Source organism: Cyprinodon tularosa, unplaced genomic scaffold (genome assembly GCF_016077235.1).
Source record: "Cyprinodon tularosa strain WSP-4 unplaced genomic scaffold, ASM1607723v1 ctg273, whole genome shotgun sequence".
NCBI lineage: Eukaryota > Metazoa > Chordata > Actinopteri > Cyprinodontiformes > Cyprinodontidae > Cyprinodon > Cyprinodon tularosa.
This window is the reverse complement of record NW_024038978.1, coordinates 671,448-689,762: the sequence shown is the minus strand read 5'-3', so window position 1 is coordinate 689,762 and position 18,315 is coordinate 671,448. Positions and strand designations below refer to the sequence as shown.

Sequence of the window (18,315 nt, the reverse complement as noted above, 5' to 3'; positions counted from 1 at the left end):
GGAGAACGGTACTTGTCTGACTGCATTGTGCCAAGTGTAAAGTTTGGTGGAGGGGGGATTATGGTGTGAGGTTGTTTTTCAGGAGCTGGGCTTGGCCCCTTAGTTCCAGTGAAAGGAACTCTGAATGCTTCAGCATACCAAGACATTTTGGACAATTCCATGCTCCCAACTTTGTGGGAACAGTTTGGAGCTGGCCCCTTCCTCTTCCAACATGACTGTGCACCAGTGCACAAAGCAAGGTCCATAAAGACATGGATGACAGAGTCTGGTGTGGATGAACTTGACTGGCCTGCACAGAGTCCTGACCTCAACCCGATAGAACACCTTTGGGATGAATTAGAGCGGAGACTGAGAGCCAGGCCTTCTCGTCCAACATCAGTGTGCGACCTCACAAATGCGCTTCTGGAAGAATGGTCAAAAATTCCCATAAACACACTCCTAAACCTTGTGGACAGCCTTCCCAGAAGAGTTGAAGCTGTTCTAGCTGCAAAGGGTGGACCGACGTCATATTGAACCCTATGGATTAGGAACGGGATGTCACTTAAGCTCATATGTGAGTCAAGGCAGGTGAGCAAATACTTTTGGCAATATAGTGTATGTATATATATATATATGTATGTATATATATGTATATATATATATATGTATGTATATATATATATGTATATATATAAAAAGCATAAAATTATTGGTGAATTTACTTGACAGAGTCGGCTTTAGGGAAGTGGATACGATAAACAGTAGTCTAATCAGGGCTTACAGATGCAGGAAACAACAACAGGAGTTGACGTTCATAACACAGCTAAGCAGAATCATGACTGGAAATCATGTGGCACGGGAGGGAAGCTAGTATTTTTATGATTGAGATTTTATGATTATGGAGGCTAACTATCAGGAGATCACGCGGTCTGCTCATGCATTCTTTGTTGTCTGAGAACCGAACCTCAACAGAATCGCGTGCCGAGCCCTACTGATGAAGTAGTACCAGTTTAGCACAGTTTGGTTGTGTCTGGCACGGTCCGGTTTAGTTTTGCGTGCTATTTACACTCAACAGTTATCTTGGTTACCATGCTTGGACTGATCTTGGCACCGTTTCTAAAGGAGTAGTGTAAATGTGGCTTTAGTTTATTCTTGCCTTCTGTGTATATTTTATAATATTATTTACAGCTAGAATCAAATTGTTTCAGTCATAGCATCTTGATTCATATGTCACAGCTAATATACGCAACGGTTGAAGTAAGAAATAAGAATAATTTCCTTTCCCATTGAGTTCCGTCCCAGTTTTCACAGGGATGGACGTCTGTGTCTTCGGCAGGCGTAGAGCTAACAGAACTGGCAGCGTTGCGAGGCAAGGGCTCAAACATGTACGGCTGTAAGCCTTCTACACCAAACCAAGCTTCTGCCGCCCTGGCGTCCTCTTCCACAACATCTTCGTCCCCGCTTTCCTCCTCTACATAAAAAATGTATGATGGAGAAGACTCATCCACGACCTCCGAGACAAAACTCTCCTCCTCTTGCATGTTTCCGCAGTCCATAGCGTTCCTTGACAGTGTTGTTTCTAAGTCACCAATTTAGTGCTAATAGGTTCCCAATGGAATTTCCCATTGGGAACCTACTAGCACTAAGTTGCTAACTGGTTAGCAATGATGCTTCCGAGACATCGGCCACAACCAAACTTGCTTGCGAACCTTCCACCGCAACAATCCCACCCTGTTGATAAACAACCAATCACATTCACTATATTCACTCGTGTAAAGTCGGCCACCACTCAGGAGAATTCGGAACTGCAACGGTTGGAACAGCCGTTTACCTACGACTTTAAAGAAATGAACCGATATGGAAAAAAAAACCTCTAAATATCGCAAGACCATTTTTTAGTTATAATGAAACCAGAAATAATTGCAAAGACGCACTAAGGTAAAGTAAAACACCTTGTGGATCATGACACCAACTTTAATTGAGGGGTTAGATGTAGCAGTGATGGAGTAATGGTCTGTTTAATGGGGAGAAAAAGGCAAGGACGTGCAAAATAAATGTATAAGAACCACATAAAAAGATTCTGAAATCCTTGATGCTGTTTTTTCTGTTCAAGGTTCAGAAATAATTTTTTCTTACCCATCTTCAGGTGGTACCATGGACACCTCTCTGGTAGAGATGCAGAAAAACTCCTCACAGAAAAAGGCAAAGCTGGCAGCTTTCTGGTACGGGAGAGTCAGAGTAAACCCGGAGACTTTGTCCTGTCAGTTCTCACCAATGAGGAGAAACACGACAACCTTGACCGTAAAACCAAAGTCACCCACGTTATGATTCGCTACCAGGTGAGATCAATTGTTTTGGACATTTAGAGGGATTGGGATTGCTGATACAATGTGTTTTACAATGCCTGAGAATATCTTCTAATATTATTGGTGTCGTATTGTTTGATTTAATCAATTATTAATGTTTGCTCTCTGCAGGAAGGGAAGTATGACGTGGGAGGGGGTGAACGATTCGACACTTTGGCCGATCTGGTGGAACACTACAAGAAGAACCCCATGGTGGAAAAAAGCGGCATCGTCGTCCACCTCAAGCAGGTGACACAGAGGTTTAGAAACCCAGCCATGTTCTCTGGTGTCCTGTAGCGACCAGTTTCCAATCGTTTGTGCTTCTCTTTGACTTTGACAGCCTTTTAACGCCACAAGGATAAACGCGGCTAACATTGAGAACCGGGTACGAGAACTCAACAAAGTGGCAGACAATTCAGAGAAGCCAAAGCAAGGATTCTGGGAGGAATTTGAGGTGAGTATAGGACGGTCGTTTTCATTATTCTATGTTAAGTATCATGGCTGAGTTAAGCACCAGTCAACATTGTGTTAAGAATACCCCTTTTCCCATTGGCTGAAAAACCCATTTAAACCCTTGAACAATGGGCTTTTAGCGGCAGTGGGAACAGCTCACTGATGCGTGTTTACCCGGGTCCAACGATTCAGAAAGGAACCCGCGTTAAAATCACCTCAACTTTTAGTTGAGTTTAACAAAAAAAAGTTTAACATTTTATACAGAATATGAGATATTTATACAATTAAATCTATGACAATGCAAAATAACAATTTTAAAAAGATATAGAAAGGTTTTGTCATGGCCTTAGTTATGGCTTATAAAACAATAAGAAAGAATGCAGACTGGACACTTGACAAGGTGACTCTTCACAGACCTAAATCCCATTTAATGGAAAGTTTAGTGGAAGAGAAGTGCCAGAAAATGGTTCACAGGCAACAGAGATACCCACAGAGCAAAGAGCTGGAGTTTGTGCTTCAAACGCTATGACTCCAGGAGGGCCTCTCATCCTTTGAGTTGTCTTCCTGCTAAATGACTCAGGTGAAATGTCAGGGCTAGTGTCTTAATGCAGGTTTTGGTCGGGCGTTTGCAAAAACTTCTTGTGAAACACATAAAAGCTTGTTTTAATTACATGTCTCTAAACAAGATTTTTTCAAGACTATTTTACTTATCAAGGTTTTTAATTTGTATTGTCTTGAAACAAGTTAGTTTATCTCACTTAAATGTATCTCCCTAGATGGTTGATAAGATTTTGTGTTTTTCCGGTGAAAACGTTCAGCTTATAGTGCCTACTGGCATTATACTCATTACACTAAATTACATTAAATTTAAATCTAAATAGCTCATTTTATACTTAATTTTGTTGAATTTTGTTGAATTGAGGAGCTAAGTGAGACACTTTGCCAATAAAACAAGACAATTTTTATTTATTATAAGAAAAAAAACTAAGGAGCTAAATCAGTCTCAATTTTCACAATTTTCCTACATGCACAGGACAAGCTCCACACACATACAGCACGACTCACACAAGCATACAAGATTCACACATGCACAGCACATGATTCGCCAAAGTATTTCAGGTCCATAAACAATTATAAATTTAATTACAAAGTACCAGTGGTCTTTAAACTTCACTGCATTTGTGTGTGGATTTTTGAGGTCCTCCTGACATGCCTCGATACACAAATGCATTTTTTTAAAGGATGGTTTGCAACCAAACACAGAGCTCCCTTGTATAAGTCAATAACAAGAAACTACTCTACATGGGATGACTACTGTATTTGCTCCGCTCCAGTCTGTCATTCTCTCGGCTCAGGATAGTGCGTCTGGCCAGCATAACCTTAGTAATACGCATTGCATAGAGTTTCCTCTATGTCTGCACTCCTTACATCCAATCACACTGTTTTATTTCGCAATTTAGTTGTTTTTGTCGTAGTTTATGCATAAAACAACAACAACAAAAATCATTCACTAGGTTCTTTACACACACATTAGGTTTAAAAACAAACATTGCATGTCCGTTAAATGAGGATCTTATTAAAGAACGGCATTTTTTCACAGAGAATTAAATATTTTTAGGGAGAGGACTCTACAACCCAGTTGACAGGATATGAGATTTATGTTTTTAGTTTGTTTTATATGATAGACATGAAGATCATTTTGTTTTTATTTATTTATTTTTACAGCACATGAAGAACTACTAAAACTATTTTCAGATTAAACCTAAATAAATTTATTAATTCTGCACGGGGACAGGAATGACTTTAGATTTCGGATTAGGATTCACTCAGTGATAACAGCCTACTGAGCCTACTGGTACAATCTAAAGCCATTCTTTGGGACTGATAACCTTAATAACTAAATGAAAACAGGTAAACATTTAAAATGCATCAGATTTAGTTATTAACAAATATATAAAACACTTTTTTTATGTAACTATTGAAACAATTGTCACTGGAATTCATTTTGATGAACAAATACTCTTTATTTCTGGGTTTTCACATACTGATAAAGTTACTAAAAGGTTTATTTCTGCTTTCTGTGGAGCCGACTGTAAATAAAGGAGCTCATGATTACACAAGCAGAATTCATAGATGCTCAGCGTATGTCTCTCCAGGGTGACCTCTGCTGTAATAAAAGCCCATTACACCATTTTACAGCAAGCATAATTTAGAGCGTTCTAGTTACATAAATGTCTTTGGAAATGTCAGTGGAGCATTTTCATGTTCAAGACTCCCTGGATCTCTTTAATATGCCATCATGGTAGTGAAAGTCCTAATTTATTTCCTTTTTCTTCTTCTTTCCACTCTACAGGTACTTCAGCAGCAAGAGTGCAAACTGCTGTATCCCCGGAAAGAGGGCCAAAAGCCAGAAAACAAGAGCAAAAACAGATACAAGAATATCCTCCCCTGTGAGTCAACGCAGCAACCTGCCATTTCCTGTCTCTCCAACTTCCTGTGGAAAGAATGACACAAACAGACAGCGTAGCAGCCTGGGCAGAGCATAAAGATAGGGTTTTAATAGCCTTCAGCCTATCAGCTGCAATTACGCCTGTGTGCTCTCACAACCGTCTGCTTTTTTCTGGTGTATTCATTTGCTGAACAATGTGTTTACAGTTGACACGACACGAGTTGTGATCAGAGACTCGGACTCAGACGTTCTTGGTTCAGACTACATCAATGCCAACTATATCAGAGTGAGTCTGTCTAAATGGCAGCAAAGGGGCCTAGCTAGGAAGGCCTTAAAGCACAACCCTGCACCTTCCACTGTTAAATACTTCTAGATATTTAGCATGAAATAAAACCTCCCTCTCTGTATTTGTTGTTCATGCAGAATATGAGTGAAGATGGCCGACATGTTGAGGAGAGTAAAGTCTTCATCGCCACCCAGGGATGCCTGCAGAACACGGTGGTTGATTTCTGGAAGATGGTGTATCAGGAGAATGCACACGTCATTGTGATGACGACCAAGGAGATGGAGCGGGGAAGGGTGAGCCGCCTTCATGTCAGAGATGCCTTTTCAAATCCGTGTCATAAAAAGAGAAATATTGGCTTGAATAGATGGGTTTATTTGTGTTCTTTTTTCTGTACATTTTTAATACCCAATCTTAAACATGATGATGCATCTAGTGTTTTCCTATTTAAAGTGCATGCATGTAATCTTTTTTAACCAGTGATTTCTTAAGGTAACAAAGATGATTTTATTTTTTATTTTTTTCAAGTGAGGATGAGGAAATTTTGTGAAGCTCTGTGATCAGTGTCCTGCAGACGTAACAAAGCAGCACCCCACCCTGGGATTTAAATGGACTCTGTGGTCCACCCAGTCCGCCTATTATTAAATAATACTACTAATTTTTCCAATAATTCTTTATACTATTTGAACGAGAACTTCTATCTCTGGTCAGGTTCTGATGAGCTTTGCTGCTCAAAAAAGAATGGATGTGCTCCAGTGACTTACCATCTACTGTTACCCTTGGATACTTCATATTAGCCAGCTATGCAGGCTAATATGAAGTTTGAGGTTTTAGAATAGAATAGAATAGAATAGAAAATTCCTATTTTGTCCCACAAGGGGGAAATTCTGTTTACAGCAGGAAAAAAGGTTATAGAAAAAAACTGCCACACAAATGTGGAGCTTAGAAAAGTTTATTAGAATAACATAATAGTGAAGAGTTAAAAGATAAACAATAAAATTCTGTACTGTAAAGTGTTTTAACGATATAAAACTTTACACCTGGAGAATAAATAACCAATATACAGCTATGGATATTTTTACTGTAATGGATATTTGAAAATAGCAGCAAAATCCGAGATGTGCAAAATGACAGCAGCATGTTATTTAACTGAGATAGAAACTGTACAAAATCAGAATGAATGTAACAACTTGTTGAGGTTGTTGGAAACAGTGGTTATAAAGTCTTCCAGCTGCTTGGAGGAAGAATCTGTGAAGGATCTCCCTGGTGCATTTAGGGTGCAGCAGTCTGTCATTGAAGGAGCTCTCCAGTTTTGCAATAGCTTCATGCTTTATTTGCATGTATCCATGAAATTGTTTTAACAGGGTTCCATCTGACCACCATCTGCAGGTGAACAAATGTTTAAGAAGCTTTTTAAGCAACTGCATTTCAGAAAAAACCCTTAATAGAAATGGTTGAGGGCTGTTTTAATAAAGAATGATAAGGATGTATTTTTTTAATGCTCCCAGTGAATGTTTCACCCTGAGTCTGCCTACATTAAAGCCCTTTAATAGCAATAAATCTTAACCCTGAAAATTACATTTAAAATAATGATGTAGAACTAAATGACGGGATGTAAATGACAAAATACAACCTGTTGATCCCAGAAAATTATAGTATTATTTCAGCTACAGTAATTACCACCAGTGGAAATGATGTAATAATTTAATCCGTGTTCATCACCAGATCTTTATGCAGACAGAGAAGACATAAAAAGTTATAAAGAATATTTTTTTTCCCATTGAGTTTGATTTTCATTCAGTGGTCTGGCTGTCGACTATGCTAAAGGATATCTTGCTGGTTTTCATTCCCTTTAAGCCAAAGTTCTGTTAATAATCTGGGGCCACAAATTGGTTTGAAATGAAAGCCTGTTTTTAAGGGTGAGAAGAAATCAATAAATGTCTCCTTTTCACTTTGGTGAAGCTCACCTCAATTTCTCGCACAGAGTTTTTGGAGAAAGTAGGAAAGCTCATCCAATCCATTTTCTGTGCTGTCAAAAAGCAGACGCACAACTGTTCAAAATATTCTGATTAGAAAGCCTTTTGTTGTCAAACCCAGCCCTAAAAAAGATGATCATTGTGTCTTCAGCCATATATCAGAGCCTTTGAGCTTTAGACACACGAGTTTCCAAATACTTCTTTAGAATGCTGGTTAAAAACACAGTCACTGTGAATTATTTCAGTTTTATACTTTCAAATTGTTCTTACTCAACAACAATCCTATATCCGTCTTTTTGAAGTCATTACTGGAAAGCTTCGACTCCTTCAGTGCTTCAGCTTTTCTGTATCAGCTGCAGGGATGATGTAGATGTGGCGGTGGGGGATGGACAGGAACAAGACTAGCGGGGGGATAACATGACAGATAATCTGCTTGAGATGAGATGTCTCTTCAGATTGTCTCTTACCCAGAAGCCTCTCCCTCTCTCTCTCTCTGCTTTCAGAATAAGTGTGTCCGTTACTGGCCAGACCTTCATGGCACCAAAGAGTTTGGGAAACTTCTGTTGAGGAATGTGGAAGAGCGACCAGCGCAGGACTACATCCTGAGGAAGCTGGAGATGACGCGCCTGGACAGGGTAGGGAAGGTTGGACCCCCCCTCAGTCTAAGGCCGACCCCACCGACCTTTAGTCAGACTATCAAACCAAAACAGCTTCAACACATGTTCCCTCATTTTGTCTTGTTTGCTGAGATAAAGCCAAAAGTGCCAATAAAAGTAGAAATCCTGTCATTTGAAAGAAAAATTGCATCTAAATTTTTTATTTTGCTTGTAGGATTAGACAACCGGCTGATTTATTTATAGCTTTAAAGTCGTAGGGAAGCGGCTGTTCCAACCGTTGCAGTTCCGAATTCTGGTGCACGACTTTACACTAGTGAAAATATGAGTTTGATTGGTTGTTTAGCAAGAGTGCGGGATTTTTGTGGCAGAAGGTTCACAAACACGTTTGCTAACCAGTTAGCAACTTAGTGCTAGTAGGTTCCCAATGGGAAATTCCATTGGGACCAAGTAGCACTAAATTGGTGACTTAGAAACGACACTGTCAAGGAACGCTATGGACAGCGGAAACATGCAAGAGGAGGAGAGTTTAGTGTCTGAGGTTGTGGGTGCGTCTCCTCCGTGTCCTTTCAATGGAGCACTCACAGAGCTCAGAGTATTAAGTTACAAGTTCTCTTTTCTGTTGCCATTGTTCAATAAAAGTATGTTTTAAGATCAATTGAGGTGACAGCATTAAACTTTCAAGCGTCACCTTATGGTCAATTTACCGATTAATTGATAAAAGCATAATTTTTAAAAAATGTCCTGAAGTTGAGAGGACCGCGGCAACTAGCGGAGCTCCGAGGGTAATGGCAGTCAGGTCTGATCCTAGCCCGTCTGCAGCAGCCCTCTCTCTGTATAGCCACGTGTGAAGGACCGCTGGATATGATTGCGATATTTTTGTTTTATTTGGAAAAATGTTAATTTGATTTGTTTTTATCTGACTGTATTAATTATCATTCCCCCACTAAATGAAAAAAGTCAGAGTTTATTATTATTAGAGACTATTAATAACAGAAAAGCAGCTCCACACTAGCCCTGCGTGTGGTGATGTCATCAGTACGGTTTTGTTTAAATTGAGCCCATATTTATGCTACATGCTCCCGTTCTCATCAAGTCCAGACTATTCTGTGTTCTTCCCAAGAACATGCTTGGTGAGGACACGAGTCCTTACTGCCGTTCTTTTGAATTGAGAAACGGCCAACAATTCGCTCTCCAACTATACACCTGTAACGGTCACCACTACTCTGCGAAGATTCTTATTTTAACCATTGCGTATATTAGCTGCGACATAAGAATCAAGATGCTATGACCAAAATAATTGGATTGACAGATGATCGTTGATATATGATTGGCGAAATTTAGGTGTACAAGCAGACGTATAACTAACTGGCCTGCTTAAGATAACGGAAAACAGCCCCACAGATTTTAAGACAGGATTTGCTTATTTTTTTATAGAGACATTTTCTAAATTTTGGGATAATATGGTCTGATAAAGATTACAGTTATATAGATGTTTAAGCAAGAATGATTTGACATTTCATAAAACAGACATTTTAAATGCTAAAATTCAAACGAAAAAAGGAAATTGGAAAAATGTTTTCATGATATTATTTCTTTATTGTTTGATATATTTGAGTTAATTCACACGGGTAAATTAGCAACAACCCACAGGATTATCAGAGCTACAGTCTGCCTCATGTGGATGAACATGTTAACAAAACAAAGAACTGACACCATAAAACCAAAGCTGCCATGTATTCCTAGAGTTCCTGTTCAAGATAAAAGCGTTTCTTTGTTTTCAGGTAGTCTATAGTTACCACAGTGTCTCTGCTTGTAGCTTGCTGTCATGGTGATCAGAAGAAGATGATGATTCAGAAACAAACAGTGAAGATTGAGAGGACCATTAACAGGGTGCCCTAGAACAGAGCTATGTAGAAGTCTTTACTTTTTATACAGATGTGAGTCAATAAAGCAGAAAGTAAATCAAGAGTTAATTTATTTTGAGTAGGAATTTTCTAAAGTGAAGCTCGATTGTTATATAAATACATCACAGCTTTAAAGGTCGTTGTTTGAATCCCAGCCAGTTCTCCCTCTGCATCAGTTGGTTCAGTCCAGGTACTCTGACTTCCTGCTGCAGCTCATCTTTATGCTGCGTTCACACCGGACGCAGCAGGCGCGACAGAAGCAGCGAGTTTACATGCAAAGTCAATGGTTGACGCGCGTCAAGGCACAGTAAAAGGTCCCGCGGCGCGTTTTGAGCAGCAGGCGCAGCACGTCTGAGCAGCTGAAACAGCGCGTCGGGCGCGTTTAAGCATCTGACGCGTGTGACGCGCCGAAAACGCCTTGCTGCTCGAGATGGAAAAATTGAATTTTTGCTGCTCGACGCGCCGCGTCAACCAATCAGAGAATCTGATCTGGGAGCTGGCAGGGAGAGAGACACAGCGCTGATGACACAGACCGCTCTGATCACTCCTCTTAAACAGTTTATTAACGCATAATTAACTTAAAGTGCATACATCTGCCGGCAGAATATGTTGGCTTTTATTATTCTGGTGCCTGCAGATCGGATTATTTAGATGAAAAACACCTACCAGCTGCCGCTGTGAACCGCGAGGAGGCGCCCCGGCCAGAGGCTGCTGTTGAAGGAATTCCTACTGTCGGCGCACGGCCGGTATGTGGGAGGCAGGATTGTAATCTGGATGAACTGACTGCACTGATGAAGTTTTCAGGTGTATTTTCTCACTTAAAAACATATTAAAACTACTTTATTCCCACTGATCACAGCAAATATAGCTGCAAGGCAGAGAAAGGATAGAGTAGCTCCGCCCAATGCGCGTCAGACACACTTTTGCACCGCGCAGCCAGAGCAGCAAAGCTGCTTCAGCCGCGCGTCAGAACTAACTGGTACAAGCAGCAAAAAGGAAGCAGCAGACGCGATTTTGCTGCTTTTGCTGCGTCCGGTGTGAACGTAGCATTATACACGCTGTGTTCAGTTGTCTCTTTAAGTGGTCCTTAGTTATATGTGTTTGCATGCATGGTTGTGTCTAAGGATGAAACTACTGATCAAATTAATCTGGATTAATCAATTATTAAAATAATCACCTAGTGGTTTGAATGAAATTGTTACCTTGATACACAGACTTTAAAATAGTCTTACAGCAGCATTCAAAAAAACTTAAAAAACAATCTACTGGACTTTGTTTCCAAGTTTGAAGACGTTTCGCTTCCCATCCAGGAAGCTTTTACAATTCAAAACTGCAGAAATAGCATTGAGCTCGAGGTTTTATAGAGTGGACCAAAGCAAAGCCTTGTTTTGGCTTAGAAAACTAAAATTAAACCAGATAAATGAGCCCCCCTCTTAGGAAACGGCAGTCGTTTGGGTTCTTTGTTAGCCTGATATACTGTCTGTGTCTCTGAAAGGGGGGTCATTAGAGGGAATCGTTGGCCTGGCTGAACAGGCGAGATGTTATATTCACCTCTATGGGGGGTGGTAAATTGTGTTTTAATTACCACTGTAACTTGACAAAAAATATTTAAAAAAAATCATTTAAGTTAAAAAAAAAATGATTTTATTTATATTGTTACATGTGTATGTGAATATATTGTAATTTTTTTGCCTCTTTTTATCATTGATGATTCATTAAAATTGTGCAGTGACCCAGAGAGTCCATGTTATTTTAGAAACTAGGGATATCCCGACCGAACATTGATATCAGAAATCAGTACAACATCAGAATAAATCAGCCGGCCTCTAAAATCTCCAGTATTAGAAAGCACACGTCGCCTATATACACTATTTTTTTTAAGTTCATGTAAAGTTTTGGTCAGTTAGAAATGGGTCAGATGTTCTCTTATCTGAGGCTTTTAATTATTTTTCGAGAAAAATCACTCAATCAAGCCTTTTCTATCATTCCACAACTTAAACTAAGTAATAAAAGTATGTATTATTTATGCTGATGTTGTATCGGGTCAATATCGTATCATATCAAAAGTTAAAGAGTTGTATCGGGACGTGTACAACTTTTTGGATGTTAATCAATGCAGAGGTTTTCAACCCCTAGGGGATTCATAGAGATACTGCATGGGGGTCACAAAAGTTTTGGTTGATTAAAATTTCTTTTTATATTTCCTACTGCAATTTTTTCCACTAATTTAAATGTCTTTAAATAACCATTAACATTAATTCTACACACTGTAGTAAACAGATAAATGGAGGCAGAAGATGTCTTTCAGTCATCAATGCACACATTCAGAGACACACAGGAGCTCTTTTAAGCTGGGCACCGTTTCATTCACAACACCTGTCCCATCAACCAGGAATCTGAATCAAGAATACTTTAATAATCCCAGGGAGAAAATACTTTCATTACATGACTCCATCTGTAATGTAGTGACTATAGGACCAGTTTGATAGAACACAATTTCACACAATATACTAATTAGGGGGTCCCCGCTCCATCTCGCCATCAGTTTGGGGGTCCTTGGCCTGGAAAACATTGAAGACCCCTGAATTAATGGATTAATCGAAAAAACAATGGTTAGATTAATCAATCAGTCACTAAAAGAATTGATAGCTGCAGCTCTACATTTTGAAATAAATGGATAGACACATTAGATAGATGCACATGGCGAACAGCTGATGACAGGCCACATTTCAGGGCATTTTATATGGAACCCGTTTTACCTTTTAACCTTTAATCACTGTCCTGGATTAAACACCAGCTCTACTGCAAAATCAATTTGTCTTTATGTAGATTTTTCTACAGATATATTTTAAACTAATCAATCTTACTATTTTAAACATGATGTGTATGAGATTTAAACATTTACCCTTTAATATTTACTAATTCTGTCTTTATTTCCTTACATGAAAACAGTTTATTTTATTTAGACATTAATCCATTATTTGATTATTATTATGGCTGTTTCAAACATATCAGATGCTAACATTTTATAATATTTGATTTTAAAATTCTAAGCAATCCAAACTTTTGCTCTATTTACATAATATTTACATAATATGAATCCAGCTTGATCAAAGAATCATAGAGAAACATCAACTCTGATAATGATGGTTGGATGCTGTGATTTCTGCACTTAGGGAATCACCATGTTTCCTTTTTAATATTTGGTTACCTCATTTTTTATAACAGATTTACCTAAAGTATTTGTTTCGTTCAGAGCATGAAGAACTGATTGTGAATATGTTTGATGAGAAGGAATGATTCTTGGGTTTACTTTCTGTTTTTGTGTTGACAGGACTAAATATGTACAGAAAGATACATATTTATGATAAATACAAATGAAACAAAGGCTAGACAGAAATTTGTGCAGATTTAGAGTGTGATTACTACAATTTTCTGTAGAATTAATGTCTTTGACAAAAAAAAGAATGTTTGTTTTCTACTAAACGATGTAAACATAACAGAAGGGGAGATGGAGCACAAGTTGATAATTTTCTTTCATGCCTTTCTTGCCTGCAGAAAGAGCCTCAGAGGTTCATCTGGCACTTTCAGTACCTGAGCTGGCCTGACCACGGGGTGCCAAACGAGCCCGGCGGCGTCCTCTGGTTCCTGGAGGAAGTCAACCGCACACAGAGCACTATGAAAGATGCCGGACCCATCATTGTCCACTGCAGGTACAGAAAGCAGGAAGTATTGCAACAATTAGAAAGTCAAGTAGGAATCAACCGATGTCAGGAGGAACAGAAGAGGAAAGAAGCTAACAGCTAAACTGCTTTCTCATCCAATCTGCAGTCATTGCTTCTTAGTGTAAAGTGAAACTGTTGTGATGCATGAGGAAATGTTTAAGCAGGCATGAAGCCACTTCTTGCTCTAAATAACTGGAGAAGCAGGTGGTTAGAAAACACCTGAGATGTGAGGCTGTGCCAGCGAGACGTTTGCAGCGCTGCATCAATACAACCATCTAGATGGAGCATCGTAAAACACACATGACTGCTTTTTACTGTTCATCATGAAGTGAATTTAAAGACTCAAAACATACAAGGTAAATTACCTTTGCTGCAGTGAAACTGAAGGCGAGAATCAGAGCTGAACGACCTGTTCCGAGTCTGATAGACAGCTGGTGCTGCTCCTCACGTGCTGCAGCCGGTCCTCCAGTACAGGGGGACCTTTGGAGCCAAATGTTTCCATGAAGGGACTCAAACAGGCTTGCTGGCTAAATGTGGAATCGCTTTCCAGCTCTGAGCCAAATCACACAGCTAAGACGTCCCCGGAGTGGCTTCCGCTCATAGTTTCACTCCCCCCCCCAAAAAATGTCCAGCCAAAAAAGCAGACTTCACGAGCACTTCAACATCTTTGCAGATAGCTGTGAGCACATGTCTTTTCCTTTAATACTGAGGGGAATGGGACAAACTGTGCAGCTTGATTCCCAAGAGTCCAAATAGCCAACTAGTGCTTCAATATCAGGGGATGATTCTTCAAAATTATTAACTCTAGAAACAAAAACACCCATCAGCTTTTTTCTCTTTTTTTCTGACAGGATAGATTCACCATTCAAGCTACTTTTGTGGGATTTTAAGCAATGGAGCAATGCAAATTTTAAATGTAAGGGAAATAATTTACCTTAATTGTTTGACGGAAGTGTGACAAGAAGGAAGATTCCTAGGAGGAAGCGGATCTGATCAGATCAAACAGCAGCCAAAGCTTTTGACCTACATGCACAGAATATTAACGCTGCACCCTGAACCCATGGTTAAACACGGTGGAGGTAGCATAGTGCTGTGTAGGGTATGACCTCAAATTATTATCAAGATAAATTGGGAAGTTTTACCTCAATAATGAAAAATGTAGGATAAATGCTCCTCTATCAGAAATAAAGTCATGAGCAGGAAATGTAACTTATCTATTTATAATTTACTTATTCAATAAATCAAATTACATATAACTTTCAATTAAATATTAAAGTCTTGTATCCATTCAGGCTTGAACATAAAAAAAATGTCTCATTGAACAGGAGTAAAATGTTTCCTTTTTGGCAAACATTTTTGTGCGAAGGTGATGGAGCCTTTTGCACATCTTGGTACTCAACAGCGTAGCTGTGCTGCAGGTGGTGGAGGTTGGATGTGTTACCTCACAGTTCTTGTAAATTTGTTTACAGCTGTGTTAGACGCTTCTTCACTGGACTCATCCGCCATTCTCTGTGTTTACACTGTTGGTCTAGTGTGTTAGAGCAGTGCGCTTGTGCTCTGAGAAGGTTGCAAGTACCAGGTTTGATCCCCACAGCCTGCACTGTTGTTCTCTGAGAAAGACCCTTAACCCCTACACTGCTCCCCGGGCGCTGCACAGTGGCAATCCACTGCTCCCCAAGTGGATGGGTTAAATGGAGAGAGTTAATTTCTCCATTGTGGGATCAATAAGGTTCAATTTCTATCCTTAACCACATGCTGTAGTGTTTTAAAGGGGAAGGAAATACCAGCCACCAGCAAAACACAGGAAAATGGTAGAATTATTTATCAACTAATTTAACGAATTTACCCACATGTGGAAATTTGCGCCATTTATCATAGTGCTGCAGGAATTTTCTTATTCCAAAAGTGGGAAGCAGGTCACAGTTGATGCGGTGGAGATAAATACAGAAAAATTTGTTATTGAAGATCTTTCCAAAAATATATCATGAAATATATAAATGTAATGAAAAATACTAAATAGATTTCATGTATTCAAAATATGATTCAAATACCAAGTGCTTCTTTGAATTTAAAAATGTACAATTAGATAATTAAATGTCTGATAAAATAAATAAAAAACATTTCAAATGATAAATTGTGATTTTCAAAAAATAAATGTATTAAAAAATGATTCTAATTACTTAGCTTTATGCATTTAACATGTAATCTAGAGTGAAGTACTAAGTGAATGTGTCCTTTTAGAGGATCACCGGTCTGTTATGTTGTTGTTTTGGGGGTTAAAGCCGAAATGTTTGCAGGCCTTATGTGAGAGGATGTAAAAGACGGAAGCTCCCGATCATCCAGCAACAGTTACAGCTGATCCAACTGGCTGATATTTAAAAGCATAATCATGCAATTAAGAAACTTTAGGAGGACTTGGCAACCAATTTCATCCTCACAAACACCTTTTGTTGATCTCTTTGAGCTTCAGCTGTTTTAGTTTTTTGCAGAAAAGAAGCTTCAGCTTGGTTTTATTTTGTTTTCTAATCTATTATAGAGCAGCTTAAATCGTAGAAAAAGCTGTAAGTCGGCAAAGTTTTCTTCAGAGGGACTAAATGCAAAAAAACCAGAAGTTTACAGGTTCTTTTGGTAAACAAATTAAAAGCCATCTGTCATATCTTTGCTTTGCATATCCCTGATTAGTCATATCCAAATCCTGATAAAATTACGTTTGCAGTCATAACAAATCATAAAAAGGATGTTAATAATTTTTTACACAGATGTTAAAACATAAAGATGATTTTATCCGTGTTTACAGTGAATAAACCCAGATGGTTTGACTTATTGTAATTTTTTTTTTACACAGTATTGGCTTGATGAAAACCCTCAGCTTATTTTTTTTTTTCTTTCTATCATTATGTTTAAATGTGACTTTCAGCGGTGGTCTCTCTTTCTCTCTTTCTTTTGCAAAGCATTTAACCTCATATTACTAGAAATTCTTAGAATTATATTAAAAAAATCAAAGTAACCACCGGGGTGTGCTCAACATTTAGATCTGGGGTGGGCAATTCCAGTTCCTGAGGGCCGGTATCCTGCCATTTTAGATTAACCATTAGTTCAAAGCACCTGAATCCAATGACTGAACTACCTACTTAGTACGCTATCGATCTATCTATCTATCTATCTATCTATCTATCTATCTATCTATCTATCTATCTATCTATCTATCTATCTATCTATCTATCTATCTATCTATCTATCTATCTATCTATCTATCTATCCATCCATCCATCCATCCATCCATCCATCCATCCATCCATCCATCCATCCATCCATCCATCCATCCATCCATCCATCCATCCATCCATCCATCCATCCATCCATCCATCCATCCATCCATCCATCCATCCATGATTTAGATCAGACTTAGACTCTTTCATTTATAATTGAATCAAACATCATCAGCTTTTTAAATAGATACTGGGTTATTTTTAGATTTCCTCCTTTTCTGCGTGACTCGTCTGCATTTCCATCTCCTCTGACTGTTGGTCATAACAGATGGAAAGGTTCACTTTTAGCTAACGCCTTCTGGTTTTCATCAACCAAAAATGGGTTCAGAGAAATAAGTCTGTTGAACTGATATGAAAATGTTTGTTTGTTCAGATTGAGTGCAAAAAAAAAATTGGCATTAAGAATATTAGATTTAATTGCACCTCTGGCTTCATTTCTAAAATTATTTTTTATTACTTTATAACTTGTTCTTTATCTTGCTCTAATGTTTGCATGGGTGATTGATAAAACAGACCTAAGGCAACAAAAAATAAACATCAGATAATTAATTATTTATTTTGTTTAAATACAACTGTGACACAATTGAAAATATGATAAATAATTATGATCTTAAATGCTTTCTTATATTGTATTTTTTTTTCTCCTGCCATCTGTCAGTGTGTAGAAAAGAGTCCAAGAGTCCTTGAATGTGATTGGCTGACGTTCATAGACCTAGAGCACAGCCTCGATGGCGTACGACCAAAGTCCAAAATAGCCTGTGTTGGATGGCGAACGTGCCGAGATGCAGCCAGAGATTCTGTCTGACCCGGTTCTGTTCTGTCTCACTTTAACGTTTGGCTTAAAGGCTGCAGTTGATCCCCATCCACTTTGGCTCTCCACATGATCCCCTGTAGCCTTCCTAATATTCACATTTGTGTTGTTCACATACCTGATTCTATACTTATTATATCAGTTTACAAATATAATTAAAAATCAAAGCTGTAGCACAGTTGGACCTTTGATTCATTCACTAACAGATTCTGTTTTGTGACTCTGACTCAACAGATCCGATTCAATCCCTTCCCTCTCATGACAGGATGGCTGTGAAATAAATGTTTACATTCAACAATGTAGATGAATTATTGTGCCAAAATGAAACCTGACGTTTTCTCATCTTCTCAGGGTGACACAGATGCTTCATTTCTTCAGCTTTAAAATCATTTTGAACATCTTCTCCATCTCTGCAGCGCGGGCATCGGCAGAACCGGCACCATCATCGTCATCGACATCCTCATTGACATTATTAACCGCCAAGGTAGGCGGGAATCAGATAAG

General features: G+C 38.7%; 1 protein-coding gene across 2 annotated transcripts in view; it reads left to right on the top strand.

The window, feature by feature from the left end:
- Nucleotides 1-18,315, top strand: part of ptpn11b (protein tyrosine phosphatase non-receptor type 11b) — a 91,163-nt gene that overhangs the window by 68,801 nt on the left and 4,047 nt on the right. For both annotated transcript variants that reach the window (XM_038289916.1, XM_038289917.1), the window contains exons 4-12: nt 2,126-2,318; nt 2,457-2,573; nt 2,665-2,778; nt 5,131-5,227; nt 5,433-5,512; nt 5,650-5,805; nt 7,989-8,120; nt 13,565-13,719; nt 18,228-18,295. In XM_038289916.1, the coding sequence (XP_038145844.1) occupies nt 2,126-2,318; nt 2,457-2,573; nt 2,665-2,778; nt 5,131-5,227; nt 5,433-5,512; nt 5,650-5,805; nt 7,989-8,120; nt 13,565-13,719; nt 18,228-18,295 (1,112 nt within the window). The remainder of the gene's footprint in view (nt 1-2,125; nt 2,319-2,456; nt 2,574-2,664; nt 2,779-5,130; nt 5,228-5,432; nt 5,513-5,649; nt 5,806-7,988; nt 8,121-13,564; nt 13,720-18,227; nt 18,296-18,315) is intronic.